Source organism: Protopterus annectens, chromosome 4.part0 (genome assembly GCF_019279795.1).
Source record: "Protopterus annectens isolate FY-2018-M chromosome 4.part0, PAN1.0, whole genome shotgun sequence".
Lineage (NCBI taxonomy): Eukaryota > Metazoa > Chordata > Ceratodontiformes > Protopteridae > Protopterus > Protopterus annectens.
The window spans coordinates 1,347,629,736-1,347,653,301 of record NC_056733.1 but is presented as its reverse complement, the minus strand read 5'-3'; the positions used below and the strand labels follow the sequence as shown (position 1 = coordinate 1,347,653,301).

Sequence of the window (23,566 nt, the reverse complement as noted above, 5' to 3'; positions counted from 1 at the left end):
TGTGAAGAAGGGGATATTTTGTTTATTGATTAAACCACATACCCCCTTTACTTAGAATTCTGCACCTCAAAGTTAGAATTTTTCTTTTTTGGCTGTTGCTCTCAAATGTAATATGCAAGAGTGCTTTCACCTCTCATTAAACTTTGTATCTTTTACATTATGTGTTTAATTTCTAGATTAGTTTTGTTCTTTTTGTGTACTGCAACCTTTATGGTGTAGGAGTTGTTAGTGCATTCTGCTCACATAAGTGTGTTTTGGGTTATCTATTTAACATTTGCTGATTGGGTAAGTGGATTGGTCCTTTACCTTTTTCACCACAACCCATGCCAGTCTTGTAGTAGCAAAATACAACCAGGAAAAACAGATTACCCTCATATGCATAACATTGAAAGTATAGATGATGTAGAATAACAATTTGCAAAAAGAAAAATAATGTAAGTAGTACAAGTGTGCATAAAATGCAACATTCAGAAGCATTAACTTTAGTGAAACGTAGTGCATAGTGTAATACATAGAAATGTAGTAATCATAAGCAAACAGTGCAATGTAGGTGAGGCCCAGTAAATGGGGAAGCAATGGGTGCAGTGTAGTACCACATTTCAGCTTGTCTTTACTTTGTGTTTTACAGTGTTTACCAGTAGCAGCTAAGTCAGTTGACATGTAAGAATATGGTAGGTAGAGAGCCATGAAAGATACTCACTCGGTCTTTTTTTTTCTGATACTGAGCATAAGGTAAATGGCTGTAAATATGATAGAAACTTTAAAAAGTATAGAAAGTTTAGAAGACAATACTTGCCAGTTTTCTGATGGAAAAAAGCCCATCTTCAGAGAAAAGCAACAAGTATTTGGTAGAGCTGCAAAAATGGAAGAAGTCAAGAAGCGCATTCAGAAAAAGGCAGAATCATTAAAGTCAAATACTTTCTTCTCATTGTAGGAGTGATTTACCCTGCCTAGCTAATTTTGAGGCTGTTTGTTACTGACTCCAAGGTACAGGGATGTGAGGTTTAGTCATTTTCTGCAAGTGAAACCGTACTGACATTGGTGCTTATTGAATTTAAACAGTAGGCAACTTGGTTGGTACTGACATCAGATTAAAGCATTAGATACTCCTGAGGTAATTTTGGAAATTAAATTTGAGACTCAGTTTAGAGTCTTTGTAGGAGCCTGTTTCCACCATATTGTCACACCCTGTTTTTTGCCATTCCAAAGGGGCCAGCTGATGTGTTTCCATTGTACCTCTGGTAGTTTAAAAGTAGTTGGCAGAGCACAGAGGCAGGAATTCATAACAAGATCCCAGTGTGTGCATACATTTGATCACTCAAAAGCTGTAGTTTAAGGTAAAGTGTGACTAGAGTGCAAAAAGCTGGAGAGAGAGGGAAGTAGAAAGACTACTGGCGTGTAAAGTGATTGTGGAAGAGGATAAGATATGAAGAACTGTGGAGATCTAAACAGTGAAACTAGGAATGATTTTGTGATAATGTTAGAAGTCTGAGCCAGTAAAGGCCTTACATTTGTGGACAATTTGGTGTCTCCAGACAGTAGTGGAGAGGTCATAGACTAGTCTGGCTTTAAGCAAGTGGAGTTTAGAGAAGAGGAGCTGGATATATTTTAGTGCTATAAGGTCAAGATGGAAGTCTCATTATAAACACTTAAGGAAAAGGAAAACAGGAGGTGAGAGGAAGTAGGGTAGTGTGGTTAATGCCTGGGTAGAGTCGGACAAAGGTAGGATAGAAAGAATTCATAAGAAATTGGGGAGAAGGTAGCAGAGGAGGGTTTTGGGATGCTGCAGGACAGATGGGTAACAACATAAATAGAAGAAGTTGCACAGTTTGTGGGAGGGTTATTGGGAGATTTCAAAAAAGTTGAAGTGTATGAACTGCAGAAGAAAGTTCTTCATAGATGTTGTGAGACTCTGAAAAGGGTTTATAAAGAGGGTTGGAGTCAGAAGAATAAGTCCTGGTGATGTAAGGAAATAGGGGCAGATTACAGCCTTATGTGGTAGAAGTAGTAAGTGCGTGTGTGAGAGTGTGTGAAAGTGTGTGTGTGTGTGTGTGTGTGTGAGTGTGTGTGTGTGTGTGTGTGTGTGTGTGAGAGTGTGTGTGAGAGTGTGTGTGTGAGAGTGTGTGTGTGTGAGAGAGTGTGTGTGAGTGTGTGTGTGTGAGAGTGTGTGTGTGTGTGTGTGTGTGTGTGTGTGTGTGTGTGTGTGTGTGTGTGTGTGTGTGTGTGTGTGTGTGAGAGAGAGTGTGTGTGTGTGTGTGTGTGTGTGTGTGTGTGTGTGTGTGTGAGAGAGAGTGTGTGTGTGTGTGTGTGTGTGTGTGTGTGTGTGTGTGTGTGTGTGTGTGTGTGTGTGTGTGTGTGTGTGTGTGTGTGTGTGTGTGTGTGTGTGAGAGAGAGAGAGTGTGTGTGTGTGTGTGTGTGTGTGTGTGTGAGAGTGTGTGTGTGTGTGTGTGTGTGTGTATGTGAGACAGAGAGTGTGTGTGAGAGACAGAGAGACAGTGACAGAGGGTGTGTGGGTGTGAGTAGGGGGGACATACAAGAGTTCTGGGTGCTGTTGTGTTGGGAATCTCCATAGATAGATTAGGTGATATGAATGTTTGGTTTTGTGGAAGATGAAGAACAGGAGTGAACAAAGGAGGGTGAAAAAGCCATTGATAGTACGAGCAGTTAAACAATGATAGTGAAAAACAGGAGGAAGGGGGTTGAGGATATGGATAAAGGACATGAAAGGTTAGATGTCGACGTTTTGCAGGGAAGAACAGGAGACGAAGGTGCGGCAGTTAGGAAGAGAATGGGGGTATGGATGTAGATGTTAATACTGACAACATAGTGCAGGGAAGAGGTGAAAAGGTGGGAGAAGTGATTGGCTATGGGAAGGGGTATGCAGGGGGGTAGATGATTCAATAAAACAGATTCCTTTCATTGTACGGAGAAGGAAGTATGTTGAGTGCAGTATAGATGCTGGAGGAAAAAAGGAAGCAAGTCCCATTCATGTGGAGGAGATGTGGAAGTAGATGGAGAATTTAGGAGAGAGACTTCAGGTTCATGAGTACAGCATTGTCAGGACTTGAGATTTAGTTTAAGTTTGTGTGAGCAGACCACAGGGGGAATATAGCAGGTTGTATCTGATTGCTAAATTGATATAATGCTTTCTTTATGAAGAGGGTGTATATGAGTACATTATTGTGTAGTTTGAAAGGAATGTTTGTATATTTAGTGTAGAAGAAAAATGTTTACTGGAAAGAGAACACTTTATGATTATTAATGAGTGCATTTAACAAAAAGGATTTAGAAAAAAACTATTGAACTTATTTCCTATCTACTTAACCCCTGTCATGATATCAAGTTATGAATTTGGTCTATCTACTGTAAAAACAGACTTTCCTTTACTGTGCCAAGGAAAAGCTCTCTTATCTTTTATTTTTTTTATTTTTTTTTATGTTCTCATATGCTTGTTTCTGCTTCAGCAGATCCATGACATTATAATAGCTGATCACTTTCCCAAGATGACTGTGCGGTTGTACTGACGTGCAGCTACACACACACACACACACACACACACACACACACACACACACACACACACACACACACACACAGACACACACACACACACACACACACACACACACACACACACACACACACACACACACACAAAGTATCTATCTCTCTAACACTGCACAGAGATTGTGTTTTTCTGCACTCTGTCATTTGACTGAGACTGCTAAGATTCATTGGATCACACATGACGCAGTGAATTGCGGGGAATGCAAAACCATTTCCCAACCTGTCAATCAGCTGTAGGATAGTGATGGAAAAACTCTTTTCCTGTCATCCATTATTGTGGCCTGTCACTGAACTGTAGAGTGGTGAACAAACTCTTCTTCCCCGTGTCATCAGCTGTAGCTACCCTGAAATGTATCAAATTGAACTGACACAGGAATATTAAGTGCTTGCAAAGGGTGGCAAAAACCTTTTTAAGTGTGTCTACTTAAAAGCATATGTGGCTCGGCATCTTATGGTTCTAGCTACTGTGAGTGATCGCTTAGTATTGCTGCTATGTTCTTGAGTAAAAATGTAGCTGAAAAATACTTTAGGGTGTCAAATCCTGTCTTTCTAGAAATGTAACTGGTACTCGTCCGTATTTTATCTGTGCATAGCTACTGCAGCTCTTTTATTAATTTATTTTTTCTCTTCACTTTTGTATTTTCTAACATTCTCTTTTCTTTTTTGCACATGACTTACGAATGTAAGCACTCAACCTGTTACTTGAATATACATTGCTGTTTCTGACACCCCACTGCCTCCAACATTTTTTTATCTGTGTACATATTATGGTTGTAGGTTTCAATGTTACAAAATCCATTTGACTACTGTTGTATCAGTGCTAATTTTGTCAGTATATCTTTAAGAGATTTATGGCTGTATTTTAATTTCTAACATATGCAAAGCAGATTGTAAAAATGCATCTAACGCAAGTTATGCTGATTTTATACTTTGATCTGACATACTTGTGGGGTATGACCTTGCAAAGGTCATGACTATGTAGAATATGGCATTAACATACTGAAAATTTAATGAAGTTATTACCACTGCTGGAATTCCTGCAATTTACCTTTTTTTGAAGCAAGATACATAAGAATTTTGAATTGCACCACTTGGTCTGCATGAGGAGATATTGGCAGACCTGTGAAGAAAAAGGAGGAGGTATAGTAGACATTTGATATGTCAGTTATAGCTAACAGCTCATCTTTGTTACCAATCCATCCTGACTTGCAGAAGAAGCAGAGAAGTCAAATGACATGTGTAACAGAAAAACACTGTTCATTTAACACCATGTTTTTCCTGCGAATCCCGCCCAGCATGCCTTTCATGTTGCTGTCTGTTCTGCTTGGGACGAGGAAATGTGGTCTTGGAGCATCACTTCTGTGCTTGGCGTCTAAATTCTGTGCATCTCCATGTCAGTGGGGGGTTTTGAGGTTAGACACATGTCATTCAGGATTTTGGAGCAGTAAAAATCAAATTTCCCTATCATTTTACAGAAAAGGATCATTAAATGGTGCAGTAATAAAACATTGTGCAGAACACATAAATAAACGATACCCTGCTGATGAGAAAAGAATCTGTAATTTGCAGCTTGCTGACTGATAATGTCCTTTATGCTACTCAGCCAGGCATCTGTGTGTGTGTGTGTGTGTGTGTGTGTGTGTGTGTGTGTGTGTGTGTGTGTGTGTGTGTGTGTGTGTGTGTGTGTGTGTGTGTGTGTGTGTGTGTGTGTGTGTGTGTGTGTGTGTGTGTGTGTAGTGCTACATTAGAGGAGATGTGGAAGAACACTGGAGTGCTATGAAAAATAGATATTACAGGATGAAATATGATGATACAGAATTTATCAATGGCTGCACAGACAGCACTTGTAGAAGTCTGGGGGTTTGTTTCCCATGCAAAGTGCATGGATTAATTTTCCAGTATTGACACTGCAGTGTAGCATAAGGTAGATGCTGCACTCCTGAGTGTACATTCCCTCTTATTAAGTCAAGGTTGCATCTGCTTGACTTGGTGGTAACTCAGGCTTCCTGCAGCCTGTTCTAGGTGGGCCTTCTTCTCCATGCCCATCTGAGGAAGTCAGCCAGGAATTTCTCATTTTAGCCCAGGACTTTACCAAATTTCTGAGAACCCTGTAAACAAACTCTGAAGAATAGTTAGTGTTGGGCCCTGTCCCTCTGAAAAAGAAAAGGAACTCCTTGCCCTGCAAGTTTGCATGTCTGTGACTCAGAAGTGGATGAAATAGCCTGGGTAGACCAAATGTCCTACCCTTTCTGTGTGGACCTTACACTGAGGACACCATATACTCTGCTTCTCTCAGCAAGGGAACCACTACTCATGACAGAGGAGGGTTCTTTACACACAACTATCTCTCCCGTGCCAGACTCATGTACTGAAATACATGGAGTCTGTTTAGAACCAGCTAAAGGGGGAGGTAAAGAGGATACAAGACAAAACTTGAAAGGAACATTGTTTTACTTGCACAACCTACGTGCCCATGTTGCTAAGCACTCCTTTAAATGTGTCTATGGCGCTATGGATGCATCATGCAGGGCAACAACTATGGGACCAATGTTAAGGAGACATTTTTGGCTGAGAACACAGCACCCCTAACAGACCACATACACACAGAACTCCTTAATGTCCTATTGGATAAAGAGCTCTTCTTTGGATTTCTTGAAAAAAAAATGTATTTAGGAGCCTGAAGGAGAAAGGAAAGACTGTGTACTTTGTTAAACAGCATTTTCATTCCTCCATTCCATGGTATAGGATTAACTACTTCACAAAAAGCTAGCTAACCTCCCCAAGACAAAGGGAAGCTAACAAAGAAAAAGAAAGGCTGCACAAGATGAAATGACAAGCAGCCCATAAGAGGAAGCCAGGGGGCCCTCATTCCTGAGGCTGAGAGAAAGAAAACAGGTGTGACTTGTCTTATCACTCCTGCCACTCTAGTAACTCCACAGTTAGCCCCATCTTCAGTCTCCCCTATGTCCCTTCCTTGTCAAATTATAATGGGAGTTGCTTAGTCCTTTTTGTGATGCAGTGAGAGCCCATTATTCAGGACAAGTGGGTATTTCACACATTGTATGACATGGACACAGGATACATTTTGAAAATACACTAAATTTCTCAGGTATCTACCTTCCCTATGAACCAATGAAACCTGGTATTTCATCCTGTTATAAAAACTTTTATCACATTGCACCATAGAATGAATACCAGGAGAAGAAAGCACAGGTATGTACTCCACACCATTCCTCCTAAGAAAAGAAGAAACACAGAGGCCCATTTTGAGTTTGCCAGAACTAAACAGTTTCTGTAAAGTCCCAAAATTCAAGATGTTAACATTGCAAGGTCTTCTGTGTCTGCTCTTCTTACAAGCCTACATTGTCATCCTAGACCTAAAGGACACCTGCCTTCATGTACCTGTAGCTTAGGTGGACCGATGTGTCCTCAGATGTGAATCAGGGGGTTTCCATTACCAGTCAACTTCCTAGCCCTTTGGTTTGCCTACTTCACCCAGGCTATTTACAGAGTGTCTGGTTTCACTGATTGCCTCCTGAAGAAAAAGAGGCGTTCATATCTACCTGTACTTGGATGACTGTCTCATTCAGGCAGCCTCCCTAAAGAAATTACAGAATGCAGTTTATATTGACGTCCTTACAATCCCAGGCATCTCTATAAACCTAAAAAAGTCCCATCTGGTTCTGTGATAGAGGCCATACTTCTGGGGGGCCTGCTGGGCACAAAGCAACAAAAAGCATTTCTCTCCAATACAAAGTGCCATTTCGTTTGAAATACATCCAGACAATAGTAAACCAGAGTTGTACTACAGGGAGAGTAGTCCTCGTGACTGCTGGAGTACTTGGCTTCTTCAGTTTTAATGGTGTCCTCTTGCAAGGTTCCACAGGAGGAAGCTGAACTGTTACTTAAGAAGCTGGTGGTTCCAGAATGCTCAGTTCCTACAGTGCCTTATTCCACTAATACACTGCATCAAAATGGATGCTATGGTGGATTCATCAGGTACACTTCAGTCTGGGTCTGTCTTTCAAATGTAAAGTCTAGGCACACAGACGCTCACTACACTAACCTTGAACATAGCTTAGAGTGCACATGTGAGGAAGCTGAACGTCCAAGTGGCTTGGGATAAGAACTTCAGAAAAGGACACATCAGCATAAAACCGATGACACCAGGCATTCTAGGATTCAGTACATTTAAAATTGTTTAGCAGCAGGGGATTCTGTACATCCTGACAGACAGCACCACAGTGATGTGGTTCATAATCAAACAAGGAGAAACAGACTCTTACCTTCTATGTTTACCTGTAAAAACATGATGTCTGGCTCAGGAGCCAAGGCTAACCCTCAGGAACTCTCTCATCCTGTCTTAGGAAAATGCTTTAAAAGACTGAGTAGGGCAGAAATAGACTTGTATAAGTGGATGTTAAAGGATGAAATTCTGGCTTTAGCTCCACAGTGGAGTGTTCCAGAAAAAAAACCTTTTGGCTTTTCCAGAAAACAAACAGCTCAGGAAATTTTGCAGCAGGTTGGGGGCCTGGACATTACCATGTCCATTACCTGGGCATGTCTGTCCCTTTATGCCTTTCCTCCATGCCCTTAATCCCCAGGGTCTTGTAGAAGGTAAGGAGAACAGGCCAAAATGCTGCCTAGAGTACACCTTTGGTGCAGGCAACATTGCTTCTTACTTTTAATAAGCTTGGTAAGGTCAGCATTGATCCTTTTGCTTCAGTGCATGAACCTCTCAACATAGAAGAAGGGGTCACTTGGTCACTTATTCTTCTCAACCAGAGAATTATAATGCTGACATCTTGGATGACTTGGCTCTCATCTCCTACAGGCCCATTATTTTTTCAGAGGACATGCTTTCCATTCTGAGAGAGGCTGGGAAAACAAACTCCTTTGGTGACTCAAGAGGCCATGACTTAAAAGCAACACCTATGTCCTTGATCCTCACATACTTGTCAGACCTGTATAAAACAGGGCTGTCTTATGCCTCAGTCAAAATTCCTGCTTAACCACATCAGCATTTCTGCCATGGTACCCCTTTCTCTATTCCTCGTTGTCAGCAAAACAGTTCCTCCATGGGGTCCAACATTTGAGACCTCTGGAAGACTGTGTTTTGGCAGTTAGTTACCTTTTCTGGAAGACTGTATTGCAAGTCCTCAGACCCCCACCCCATAAAAACTTCCTTCTCTTTTATGTGACAAGGTACTAGTAGGAAGTAACAAAATGCACCAACCACAGATGACTCCCCATGAAGATCAGCTGACACGATTACTTAGAACATGTCTACTATTTTTGGAGGGTGCATGTATGCAAGTTCTGTTTAAAGGTCCTTCAGTCCTATAATCTGAAAAAAATATCTCCTCATATATACTACCTAAATAATATTTTCTTTTTTCTGACAAAGGATCAACATGAGATGATGGAGACTGCATGTCAAGAAATAAATGAATGAATGAATAAATAAATAAGTAAACCACTTAACCATCATGTCTGTTGATAATGTAAAAAGCAGTTTGAAACTCATGATAAAATTAAGACAGAAAAATAGGTTATAGGAGTAGGGATGCAAAGAACTCCTTGAGGTTCAACTAGACATATTGCTCTGTTCATCAGGAGTTTCTTGCTATTCTCCTTGGCTTGTACAGCTGAGAAATCGTGTTTTGCCCAAAACATGTTCGATGACTGAAACAGGGAAACAAGTGAATTGCAGAAAACTTGTTTTTTGTTGTTGTTGCTTTTTAAGGAAAATTCCAGGCTAAAACTGAAAAACGTGTTCTTAGTGATTCTGTTTACTACCGATGCACCAGTCATTCTGAGCATTTCCTAGACTTTCTTAGAATCACTCCAAATGTTGTATTTTTGACCCCAAAGTACGAGACAAGTCTCATTAATCACATTACAAAATATCATTTTTATGTTGAATTAAAAAAAAAAATCATCTAAAATGCTTCCAGGATAGGGACAGTTGCACATGCTTCAGTAAAACTGATTTTACTTAATCCCACAGAGAGTTTAGGTTTACCAGAATCAAACTATAATTTATTTTCATAATTTCCTGACCGCTTCTATTCTACTACTGCAAATAATGTGTATGTTTATGATGTCTTACATACACTGGATACAAAAAGTGTACTCACCTCTGTTAAAATGCCAGGTTTTTGTGATATTAAAAAGTGAGACCACAATAAATCATTTCAAAACTTGTCCCACCTTTAATGTGACCTGTAACCTGTACAATTCAATTGAAAAACAAACAAATCTGTTAGGGGAAAAATAAAAAAACTTACAATGAGCTGGTTGCATAAGTGTGCACACCCTTAAACTAATACTTTGTTGAAGCACGTTTTGATTTAATTACAGCATTCAGTCTTCTTGGGTACACACTTGCCATCAGTTAAAGAGACTAAGCTATGGAACCTTGCTGGCTAGGCTTACATAGGCCCTTGGGCCGATAGCCTAGTACCTACCTATGAACCTATGATTAACCCCAAATAAAGTTCAGCTGTCCTAGTAGGATTTTCCTTAGAGATACTCAGTTGCCTGCTACAGCAAAAGCCATGGTTCGCAGAGAGCTTACAAAGCATCAAAGGGATCTTATTGTTGAAAGGTATCAGTCAGGCGAAGGATACAAAAAAATTTGTACGCATTGGTTATACCATGGAACACAGTGAAAACAAGTAATCAAAAAGTGGAGAAAATATAGGACAACAGTGACATTGCAAAGAACTGGACGTCCCTCCAAAATTGATGAAAAGACAAGATGAAAACTGGTCAGGGAGGCTGCCAAGAGACCTACAGCAGCACTGAAGGAGCTGCAGGAATTCCTGGCAAATACTGGTTGTGTACTACATGTGACAACAATCTCCTGTATTCTCCATATGTCTGGCCTATGGGGTAGGGTTGCAAGACTGAAGCCTTTTCTTACACAGAAAAACATCCAGCCCCACCTACAATTTGAAAAAACAATACATCAAGTCCCAAAAGCATGTGGGAAAATGTGTTACGGTCAGATGAGACCAGGTTTGAACTTTTTGGCCACAATTCCAAAAGGTACGTTTGGCGCAAAAACAACACTTTGCATCACCAAAAGAACACCATCCCCATGGTGAAGCATGATGGTGGCAGTATCATGTTTTGGGGTTGCTTTTCTTCAGCTGGAACTGGGGCTTTAGTCAAGGTGGAGGGAATTATGAACAGTTCCAAATACTAGTCACATTTGCCCCAAAACCTTCAGGCGTCTGCTAGAAAGCTGAAGATGAAGAGGAATTTCACCTTTCAACATGACAATGACCCCAAGCATACATCCAGATCAACAAAAGAATGGCTTCACCATAAGAAAACTAAAGTTTTGGAATGGCCCAGCCAGAGACCAGACCTAAATCAAATAGAAAATCTGTGGGGTGACCTGAACAGAGCTATGCACAAGAGATGCCCTTGCAATCTGACAGTTTTGGAGTGCTTTTGCATGCAAATATTGCCAAGTGAAGATGTGCTATGCTGATAGACTCATATCCAAGAAGACTGAATGCTGTAATTAAATCAAAAGGTTCTTCAACAAAGTATTAGTTTAAGGGTGTTCACACTTATGCAGCCAGCTCATTGTACATTTTTTTATTTTTTATATTTTTCTCCTAACAGATTTGTTTGTTTTTCAATTGAATTTTACAGGTTCTAGGCCACATTAAAGGTGGGAAAAGTTTTGAAATGATTTATTGTGGTCTCATTTTTTATGTCACAAAAACCTGGCATTTTAACAGGGGTGTGTATACTTTTTATATCCACTGTATACCATCTAGCCATTGTTATGATTTTTATCACATTTTTTATCTTTGGAAATGTGTATTTTTTTTTTTTTTGCAGTATTAAAATTTACAAAAGTTCTGACCATTTAACATCTGTACGCATAACTCCTTAAGATTATAACTTGAGGATATGTTTAATTATTTCTGGGTTGTAGCTAACAATTGGTCCATTGTGGATAAGTCTTTTACCACAGTTAACAAATCTAAATAAATAGGTAAATCTTTCTTAGATTATTTTAATTTCTTGTAACCCACAATGAGTATCAAAGGGATTGTAGTACTAATGTGATTGTTTTTCACTCTGTCAGTCCTCCTCCCTATGTGGAGATTGGGTCATTATAGTTTGACACAACCTAGGTATCCTAAATGATGGTGCTGTGAGTCACTTGTATTTTGTTGGAGTTGTACTCGCTGTGGTAATCCTTTTTAGAGGATATTGCCATTTCTGTGATGTATAAGACCATCCAGTTCATGCCTCACAGTCAGGGTTTCCAATTTTTCATTTAAATAATTCCGGACATGTAGATGAAAGCAAAATGTGTGTAATTTTGGTGCCCGACATAAAAAATACATAACTTCCATGACTGTCTGTATTGCTTTTCCTAAAGTTAGGTTAACTTCAAGCTCTAACTTTTCAGACACTTCATCATCCATCCCAGTCACAATGGGTGTGTGTGTGTGTGTGTGTGTGTGTGTGTGTGTGTGTGTGTGTGTGTGTGTGTGTGTGTGTGTGTGTGTGTGTGTGTGTGTGTTTGTAAGTGCTCATCTGAGTTTCACTGTATGTGGGAGACACTGTCTCTCTCTGTCTCTGCATCTCTTTGTATGCGCACACACACACTATATCTATATGTATGTGTGCATGTCTGCTTGAGTTTGTGTGTATGTGTGTGATTGGGTTAACTTTATAATCCCAAAATCCTGAAATCCTGAATTTCAGAATCTCGAGATTATAAAGCCAAAAGCTTAGAATCCCGAAACCCAGAAATGCGAATTTCAAAATCTCAAAGTCCGGAGATGTTGAAGTAGCGCTTCTGCTGTTGTGGTTTGTGAATGGATAGCTGGCAGTTCAGGTAAGTATTTATGTGTAAGGGTTTTGGTTAGGGGCTTTAGTGTGTATCAGTGTATTTTGTTACTGTGATGTGTGTGCAAGGGGAATGTAGCTTGTGTAGTGGTGTTTTCGTGTGTTTGTGTAGTGCAACCTTGGAGTTAGTATATTTAAGTAGGGGGTGTGGGGGGCACACTTGTATGTAGTGTAGGTTTGTGTGTTTGTGTGTGTGGGGGGAGGTTTGTGTATATGTGTGTGGTGTATGGTTAGTGTAGGTTTCATGATTACAAAACCCTTAGTAATGAGATGTGCCACATAGAAGGACTTTCTAACCACAGTGGCAATGTGATGGTCAAAAGAAAGGTTGCTGTCAACCTGTGTTCCCAGATCTCTTATAACGCAAATAAGTGAACTACATCGATGCTAGTTTTTTTTTTTTTTTTTTTTTAACAGAAGACATTGTATGTGTAATGTCATTCCTGGGGATGTTAAAATACTCTGCTTTGCTTCTTGCTTGACTCATGGGAGTGATGCTGTACAAGCCGTACCATTTTATTCATATATCTAAGGAATGAATATTCTTGCAGGCCAGCCTTTTGCTTTTGTTTCTGTCACTGACCTTAGTTGAGAAACAAACTTAGCTTTTAGACTCCTGGCATGGAGGTGAGTGGGGGGTGTGGAAGTGATGAGCTCTGAGATGCCTGCTGTCGTTGCCATGAAGAGGTAACAGAATGCTGAGGTGCCTGTACATGCTTTGGTGCAGGTTATGCAGAGCAGTGATGCTATATAATCACTGTATCTGGGTTGTACTGTGATCATTGCACAGGAAATTATAATTTCTTAAGGTGCAGTGACATTAGAGTTGTTTTGTTAGTTAAGGGTACAAGGGAATACCACCACACCCCCCTCTGGGGGGGCTAGGTGGACTTTACTTGCAAGACAACATTGTATTTTGAATTCTGATGTAATTTCTTTGTTTCTTCCTTTCTATCACCATTTGTTATTTGGAATCATCCAGCAGAGGTAAGCATCCCTTTTTCTGTGGAATGCCTGAGAAACGTTCTACATGTACAGTAATATACATGGTACAAAAATGGCATAAAAACAGGGCTGCTATGTGCAGTTGTACCAGATGCAAAGTATGACTGATCACACGTGACGTAATATGTATGCAGTGTGTGATTGATTGAAGCATAGAAGTAGTCAAAGGGTTCGTTTTGCTTTCTATTCACATGCACAGTTTACAACATTGTCTTTCACACTCTTGCATGGTAATGTAGAGCAATTTATGACAAGATTGGAAGGTGCATCAGTCATGCTGCGACTACACACACATGCCAGGACGTTTGAACTGTGTGCCTAGTGAGAGATTATAACATGTTAGATAGATCTGTATATGTTGACTGTTAATTGACATATCTAACTTTTACCTGATCCAGACTGAGGAGTACATTAAGACTGCTTTGTTGTTGTTTGGCTAGAACAGTAGTTGAGGGTGGTAGGATTCAGCAGTTGGTGTAACAATCAGTAGTGCCAGATCTCAACAGGGGCTAGAGTACACAAATGGGGTGTGAGAGAGGGTTTGTGGCAAGCGTGCTTTAAAGTGAAGAATGATGCCTGAAATAAAATCACCACTGGAAACTAGTTAGAAAAACTGTGGTTTTAAGATGTTCCTTGCTTTTTGCTTGACTCAGCAAATGTGGCTGTGAAATAATTTTTAACATAATAGGGAGAGTCGATCACAGCCTAGACACATCTGTTTGAATAGTGTATGGTTATGACTCACCAAATTGAAGGCCTTTGTTTGGATGATGAATGTAGCCCTTAGGTGACTGCTGCACAGACAGGAATATTTGCTTTGAATTGTTGCAGAACTGAGTCAGTGTTTAGTGTTTGTGGAAGCTCTATGAATAAGGAGCCAGTTTCTGCAAAGATCAGCAGCTGACTGTCCATGTATTGTAAAAGATTTTCAGAGTTCCAAGAAGATAAAAGGGTAAATTGCAGGTATTGAAACAAAAGGTAGTTGTACCTCACAGATGCTTCACTTAAAGTTGTGTTTTTCCGTTCAGATTCTCCTTTTAAAGACTAATCTAAAGTGAGGACAAGTAACTGGTTGTGTTGCATGATCCATGGTAGGGCCAACATCAGCATTAAGGTCATATGGGGGAACCAGTGATACACTAATCATATCATTTGATGCAGGTTTTGATCACGTAATACTTTATTCCTTGAGTTGACTGTATAGAAATGTATCGGTTAATCTTGACAGCTGTCTCAATTGTATGTGTCTTGAGTTGCCAGTAAGTGGCTCAGTTGCTTCCACTATGAGTGGACAAAAAATTGAATGCACCAAGAATTGGAATCCCCAAACTGCATTTAAGTGACTTTTGCAGGAAGACAAGCCCCCCCCCCCCCGCACACCCTCCTGAACTTATATATATTAACTCCCCAGTCTCAGCAACTTGAGGAAGGGGAAATTCTTCCAAGGGGCATTACTACTGGCTCAACTCTCTGATAGACGTTCCTCCATAAGAAATCACTATCGTTGGCGGGTTGTACCTCGAGCAACTGAAGCTTGTGAGTTCAGTCTTTGCACCAGTATGGTAATGGGCCCAGCTATGTGGCTGCTCCATATTTAACACGGCTACAGTGTGTTTTTCTGGAATTAAAATGATTTAAGTGTAAAGGTTTAAACATCTTTCATTGTATTAGGGGACTGTAATTATCTTCATCATTGCTACTCAGCACTTAGGAACATAGAGATTTGAACATGCAATGTTGGACATTGTCTTGCAGTCACAAATTTAGCATATGTTGGTGACAGTTCCAGGGTGGTGATAGAAATGATCACTCCTTCCTTTTAAGAGTCGAAGCCTGCTGCATGGAGTACTCAAGTTTCTGTAACACACTTGTTATTCAGCAGGGTTTTGTGAAACATCTATGTCTGCCATGCTTGTGTAAGGTGGAACTTGACAACAACAGCTGTGTAAGATCATTAACCTCTTGCCTTTTGAAATATATAGAAGTCAAATGTTATTTTATGTATTTTTTCCAGCACATTGCCATTGGCATTTAAATTAAAGGTTGTGTGTTAAGTCCTGGGATACCTACACCAATTGACAAATTAGTAGGGTAGGATTAATCAGGCCTCAATGGTACTTGGGAGGTAATATGACCACCTGCAGATGTTTTTTGTGCATGCGTGTCTGTATGTGTGTGTGTGTGTGTGTGTGTGTGTGTGTGTGTGTGTGTGTGTGTGTGTGTGTGTGTGTGTGTGTGTGTGTGTCTGCGCGTGTTTGCATGTCTGTGTGTGTGCGTGTCTGTGTGTGCGTGTCTGTGTGTGTTTGTCTGTCTGTGTGTGTGTGTGTCTGTGTGTGTGTCTGTGTGTGTGTGTGTCTGTGTGTGTGTCTGTGTGTGAGTAGTTTGTTTCCTCCTTGTATCGGTGATCATATCCTCACTATGGATATCATTTCTTTGAATTAAATGATGACTTGCCAACCACGCTGCCCTCATCCACCCCCAGCAGAGATGTAGGAGGCACATTTAGTATCCATAACTTGTTGTTACTGTGCTTTACCATTATTTAGAGTAGCAGCAGAGATCAGTCAAGGTTTGCGGGTGCCATAAGATCTATGCACTAGATGTTGACACTTAAAAGTGTGATCACTAAACTGTGACTGGTTTGAATATATGTAAAGATCAAGATAGCAGTATTGGGGAGAATTCACCTGTCTCTGTGGTACAGCAACATCATAATTAGTATGTACAAGTAGTAGGGTTTGGAGGGGACATAGCCTCCCTCCTGCAAAAATGATTTTAAAGAGTTGCAGCACTTTTTAATGTTGGTGTTCTGGTGAGTGACCCCAGCTTTGTGATTACATGTTTTAGTTCTGATCACTACTAGGGTTTACTTGTGTCATGGAGCCAAGGTATGGCACTACTTCCAGTTATATTCTGCTGAGGAGACTAACTCGGGTTGTGTGCCAGCCTGATGGTATAGAGGCAGTCAGTATTCTAGGTTTAGTAATTCACGTGGGTTGCCTAGAGATGAAGTCTGAAGTTTATGTATGTAGCATGTCTGTTTCACTGGGAGGGAGCACAGAATTATTCACTGTTGGAGTGACAAGGATAGCAGCAGACCCCCTCTTCTTACTGAGACAGAGTATGCGAGAAGGAGACTTGTATTATACTTTGTGTGGAAGGGTATGGAACAATAAGAAAAAAATAGGAATGTGGTTTGGTTCCTTCCATATCTGTCTGAATTGGGATGATGTTCTTCGTGTTTCACTGTTGCAGTCCTAACATATGGGTTATCCAGCTCCCGGTAACCCTCAGTTGGCCCGAATACCCGAATCCTCGGTATATGATGTCTGCTGCCGTCGGCTGTAAAACTGATGTCAGAACGTCAGGCATAAAGGGAGGCAGCCGACACTATTTCCTCAGTCTTTCTTGCCGCGGAGCCCATAGCAGATGCAATTCGCACTAGTGCCGGTAGGCCATTTACCTTCTTTATGCATTCTAACTACCAAGTTGAAGACACCTTCAGATAAGTACCCCGGTGGGGACACTCTTTTCTTGCTTTAACGAATGTCAGATTAAGTTAATAACTGTCTTGCCTGTGGAAAACAGATTCCGCACCGTGATTTTAATTCCTATTGTATAACTTGTTTGGGTCTTGAGCACGACGTCACTAATTGCGACCTCTGTCCTTCCTTCAACCCGCATACCATTCGCAGTAGAGCTAAGATTTTGTATAAGGATTTCAGAGTCTGGCATAAGTTCATCGGTATGGTGTCTTCTGGTCTCCCGACTTCAGATGTACCTAGGAAATGCAAGGACAAAGACCGTGACAGGCCTAGGATTAAATCTGCTGACTATGCACTGGTAAAATTGGTCATCAGCCCAGCGGTAGTCAATGAGGCACTTTTGCAGCCCCTGCAGTCCACAGATTTTCAGCCACAGACCTCTGCCGAGACCTTTACGGAGTCCTCCATGCCGCAGGCTGCTATTTCATCTTCAGACCCTCTGCCTGTCGTCGCCTCAGATGGGTCCGGAGCCACTATGCAGACGCCTCTTCTCTTCGACATGAGACCAGAGCCAGACCGGCTACCTTAATTCAGACTTCTGCAGTTGTTAGGCCTCCCGAGTCCCTCCGGATTACTAGCAAACCTTCCAGCCGCAAATCTTCTCACAAGCAGGCATCGGCCTCCCCTCTTTTGCCTCAGTCCCAGTTGGTAAAGATGGCTAGTGATCTTCTTTCCCTTATTAGGGGCTCTCAACCATCCCCTTCCAAGAGGGCTAGGTAATTGTCTCCTGATGTTTTGTCTGTCTCAGATTCTGAGGTTTCCAGTGTTTCTGCTGGTGAAGAAGAAAATTCTCAACTTTTATCTGGCTTTGAGGATTCTGATGCTGAAGACTGTATCCCCTCTGTCTCCCCTCCAGAAGATTCTTCCTTTGGGGTACTTTGAATACTCTTAGGGAGCACTTTAAGTGAGAAAGTCAGGATTTTCCTCAGTCTAAGAAAAGAATCAGGGAATTTTTGGATTTGCCACAGCATAAACCTCTGGCTATACATCCACTTTTGGAAGTTGTGGATGATGTTTTCATGGAAAACTCTTTAACTCCTAATTCTGTTCCTCCTGCCTCCAGAAAACCTGATAGGTATTATAGGGTTCCTGATTTTCATCAATTTCTGTTCAAAAATCATACTGATGATCCTGAGATTATTTTTCAAGGCCCCAAGGGTGTTAAGGCTACTATTGCTAAAAACCCTGTACCTTCTGATAAGGAGTCCAGGGCCTTAGTCAGGTGGGGCAAAAAAAGTCTATACCTCCACAACTCTTGCCATTAGATCTGTGAACTGTCTTTTTCATATGCTTAAGTATCAGCAGCATACTTTGGAGGCTATTAAGGCTAAACTTGGGGATGTTCCTTCCATGTCAGAGAACAAAGATTTACAAGATTTGCAAAATTCTGCCAATCTGGTTAATAAGCATTCACTACATTGTGGTTTTGACACCTTGGAGGCTTCCTGTAGAGCAGCAGCCACTGGTTCCGTTATTAGAAGGCATGCTTGACTTAGGGAGCAGGCTCTTTCTGAACCTGTTAAATCTAAATTGCTGGATGTTCCTTTGCACAAAGACAGCCTTTTTGGTAACAAGGCTGAGGAGTTACTGAAGAAGTTGGAGGATAAGGCGAAATCTATGCAAGCTGTTAAAGATTTCCTTCAGGTTCAGCCTCCTCAGTTTAGTAGGCATTATCCTTCCAAGAATTGGTCTTTCCCTGATCCTGGCAACCAGGGTCGCTCTAGGCCTAGGGGGTTTCAGATCTTCCAGAGGGCAGGCTTCTGCCCCTCCAAAGGCTAAACAATGGCATTCTTCTTCTTCTAAATCAGGAAGTTCTAAGCCAGCTTCCCAAAGCAAGCATTCTCAATGATTCCGGCCTTCTTGTGCCTACCTCTGCGGGCCCAGGGTTTCCTTTGGGGGGAAGGTTAGCCAGGTTCGCAGAGGTATGGTCTACCATCACAGACGACAAATGGGTGCTCAGTATAGTAAACCAAGGTTACAAGTTTTATTTTCACACCTTCACTGTTCTACAAGTGTACCCAGACATACCCAGAACTCTCAAGGCAGAGGAAGAAAATCTAATTTCTTCTCTACTGACTATGGGTGCTATAGAGCCAGTTCCTGCAGCTCCGGTAGGCCTAGGTTTTTATTTAAGACTTTTTCTGGTACCCAAAAAAGGGAGCACCTGGCACCCTATTCTGGATCTGTCTATTCTAAACACTTTTCTGGTGATTCCCAAATTGAAGCTGCTCACTCTTCAACAGTTACTGCCAATGCTGGACAAGGACTCATGGCTGGTAACTTTGGATCTCAAGAAGGCTTATCTGCACATCCCAATAAGGGAAAGTTGCAGGCAGTTCCTTCGTTTCAGGGCTGGGGAGCAACACTTCCAATTCTCTGCACTGCCCTTTGGCTTATCTACTGCTCCCAGAGTTTTCACGAAGTGCCTGGCACCAGTCATTGCTTTTTGCAGGCAGAGGAACATTCAAATTTATCCTTACCTGGACGACTGTCTCATTCAAGCAAACTCCCCAGAACAACTAAAAAAGGATTTGGACTTCGTGAAGAACATTCTCACCTCTTTGGGTTACACTCTCAACGAAAAGAAGTCAAAGTTGGTTCCTACAAGGGAGATTGTTTTCCTGGGAGCGAGTCTGAATACAGCCACTCAGATGGTATTCCTCCCTCAAGAGAATAAGATCTTTTGGCTTACTTCAAAAACTTGTCAAGCATGACCCAGCTCTCTGCAAAGCAATTCCTGCAAGCACTGGGGTTCATGGCTTCATGTATTCTGATGATCCCATATGCAAGGCTGCATATGAGAACTTCAGTGGTACCTCAAGAACCTTTGGTGTCAACACACACAGGACTTGGACTTGATTCTTCCTCTAATTCCCTGTCTACAAATGGAGTTTCTCTGGTGGGCGACAGCCTGTTCTCAGAACAAGGGTCTGCCTTTCTGCCCACCACCTGCCAGCCAGACTGTCACCACAGATGCCTCAGATTATGCATGGGGAGCACATCTGGAAGGCAGGGGCATACAGGGGACTTGGAGCTCTCAGCAGATTCATCTGCACATAAACTTAAAAGAATTGATGGCAGTGCAGCAGGCCTTGCTGGCTTTCAAGGACCTACTCTACCCTGGGACTCTTCTGATCAGGACAGGCAATACCACAGTCATGTGGTACATCAACAAGCTGGGGAGGACTCACTCTTATCCCTTGTGCAGACATAGCATGAGACTATGGTCCTTAGCAGCTTCATTGGGCATACATCTAATAGCCCAGTGTCTTCCAGAGAGGCCAAACTCATTGGCGGATCAATTGAGCAGACATGTTCTGGATCCTCACGAGTGGCAACTGAACAAGATCATCTTCCATCACATCATTCAGCATTGGGGCACTCCACAAGTGTATCTTTTCTCCTCTCACACCAATCATCTCCTTCCAACCTTCTGCACCAGGGAGTTTCACAATAAAGCTTGGAGAGTGGACGCTTTGTCCTTCCCATAGACACAACTCTCAATTTATGCCTTCCCCCCCTGCCTCTTCTCCCCAGAGTGCTGCTAAAGATAAGGGACGAAAAACCAAGGGCTATTCTTACAGCACCAGACTGGCCCAGACAGCATTGGTATCCCCTTCTTCGCAGCCTTTCCCAAGCTCAGCCTTGGCATCTTCCCCTGGTACCAGATCTGTTGGTTCAGGAAGGGGGGGTTTCTTCATCCTCATCTTCAAACTCTGCATTTAACTACCTGGCTAATACTTTAAATCTTTCCCAGCAGGTGGTTGAAGTTCTTCATGAGGCCAGTAGGCCTAGCACCAGGAAATCCTATGCAGATAAATGGAAGAGATTTTGCTCTTGGATGCAGGCTAAAGGAGAAGACTCTTCTCATCCTTCTCTTTCCCTCATTCTTGATTATCTAGCAGGCCTGCTTAATGGTGGACTTTCCTTTTTTCATTCAAGATTCATGCTTCAGCAATTTCTGCTCATTGTTCATTTGAGCAACCCATTTTTTCCCGCCCCTTGATGAAGCAGTTCCTGAGGGGAGCTAGCAATCTTAGACCTCCCAGAAGAGCTCCTACTCTTGCTTGAGATCTTAATTTTGTCCTGGAGAAGCTTACTCTACCTCGCTTTGAGCCAGCTGCCTCTGCAGATTTAAAGTTTCTCTCCTGGAAGACTGCCTTTCTTTTGGCTATTACTTCTGCCAGAACGATTTCGGAGCTGCAAGCCTTAATGGCAGCAGAACCTTTCATTATTTTTCATACAGATCGGGTTTTTCTGAGAACTAATCCCTCCTTTATGCCTAAGGTGATTTCCAGTCTGACACTTAACCAGTCTATTCACTTGCCTACCTTTTTTCAATAATCCCCAGAATAAAGAGGAAGGGATTCTGCACTCTCTTGATGTGCATAGACAGCTGAGATTTTACTTAAACAGGACTAAACCTTTTCAGACGAGTGAACAATTGTTGGTTAGTTTTGCTCCTGGGGCTCAAGGTAAAGCTATTTCAAAGCAAACCATCTCCAAATGGATTGCTCATTGTATTCATTTTTGTTACCTGCAGCATGGGAAGGTTCCCCCTCAGTGTATTAGGACCCATTCTACTAGAGCAGCCTCTACTTCTGCAGCTTTTTTGAGAGGTGTGACTACTAAGGACATTCTAGAAGCAGCTACTTGGTCTTATGTCCATACTTTCACAAAGCATTACAATCTACCTTTGTTTTCTAAATCCAGGGCTGGTTTTACCTCTGCAGTTTTGTAAGGCCTCCTTACCAACCCTTAATTGGTGATTCTTCCTCCACCCTTTGTTTTTTCCTGGGCTTTGGGAATTAAACCATATGTTAGGGCTTTGGGAATTAAACCATATGTTAGGACTGCAACAGTGAAACACGAAGGACATAGTACAGTTGTGTACACTTACCATAAATGTAGATGGTCAAGTGTATTCACTGTTGCAGTCCTGGTTTCCCACCCTCCATTCCCCCTTTTTTCCTAAGGCACAGACTGCATATTTTATTTTTTGGATGGCATGTTTCCAGGGTGTTTTCTTCCTGGGTTAGCCTTCTTTTGGGGGCTCCTGACAGTTTAGGCAAGAAAAACTGAGGACATGGCATTGGCTGCCTCCCTTTATACCTGACGTTCTGACATCAGTTTTACAGCTGATGGCAGCTGACGTCATATACCGAGGACTCTGGTATTCGGGCCGACTGAGGGCTACCGGGAGACGGATAACCCATGTGTTAGGACTGCAACAGTGAATACACTCTAACATCTACATTTATGGTAAATGTACACAACTGTACTTTCCCAGCTCTTGTGGCAGTGTATTTGCTGCATCTCTCACTGCTAACATGTTGACCTCCGAACCAGCACAAGGACATCCACCATCAACCACTAAGGGGGCATCTTACAAAGAGGAAGTCCTTATCCTGGGAGGTATACCTCTGTGTTGCAGCTTGAGTTATGCGAGTAGCTCAAGACTACTAGGGAGTGATGGATATAAGTGCTGGCTGTGACCAGCATCTGGCATGACATCTACAGTCAGAGTGCATCAGGAATGTCTTGCAACAGGAGGGTGAAGCATAACAAATTAGAAAAAAATAGGCTGGACTGCTTTCTGTTTGGGAACACTTGACAAGCACACTGATGTTGTTAAGAAGATACTTGATTGCATTGCATTAAGACATGTTTTAAGACTAACGGCCTTTGTCAACTATTAGTGGTGACAGTGGTCCAGAGTCTCCTTTTCATGCCATTGTGCCACATGGCCATTCCATGCAGAGTTTGAGAAAATGCAGTACCAACAGAAATAAGAAATGTGCAGTAGTGCATAAGGTGTCCACCAAACTAAGCCACGAATAAAGTGTGTAGCAAAGCTACCAAAGACCAAAACAAGTCACGTACAGAAGGAAACCATGAAGTTAAAATGAAATACATTGTGGACTAGTTGTGTGCTTTGAACAATTTGGCTATTGAAAATCTGTTTTAGTGTAAGGTTTGCCATGATTCTAACAGAATTCACTGTTCCTGGCTACTTTTCTTAGGCTACAGCAGACACCCCTCCACCACCACTGCCTACGACTCCACCACCGGAAGATTACTATGAAGAAGCTGTACCGCTGGGTCCAGGAAAAGTGACGGAGTACATCGTTTCACGGAGTGAGTATATGTCTTGTCATTTTCCAGTACCTCAAGCCCTAAAATCTGATCTTAGAAATGAGGTGAGAATTTAAGGAGGGGTGATTGTAAGCCTAAATTAATATGCTGTTCATGAAACTGGAAGTGGGATCAGCTAAAAAATTTAGGAAGCACTTAATGTGTTGAATGTTCATACTACAGATCCCAGTGCACAAACCTGTTGAACACTGTATTAAAAAGCATATGATTTGCCACTGTGTTGCAGCTGCTAACTGCTGGAAATCAGCAAGCAGCTTTCAGGCTTTCCAGCATATGCAGCACATCTATTCCCATTGATGGGGCAGTGACTAGTACCATGCACATGGCTAACTTGGCAGGGGCTAGAAAGAATGATAAGGGTGGAGTGGAATTGTATCAGCTGCCAGATAGGTGTGGCAGTGCTGTTC

General features: G+C 41.8%; 1 protein-coding gene across 1 annotated transcript in view; it reads left to right on the top strand.

Annotated features, from left to right (window-relative positions):
* Positions 1–23,566, top strand: part of AFAP1L1 (actin filament associated protein 1 like 1) — a 507,629-nt gene that overhangs the window by 148,072 nt on the left and 335,991 nt on the right. Inside the window, exon 5 of the mRNA XM_044069203.1 lies at positions 23,027–23,141. Within this exon, the coding sequence (XP_043925138.1) occupies positions 23,027–23,141 (115 nt within the window). The remainder of the gene's footprint in view (positions 1–23,026; positions 23,142–23,566) is intronic.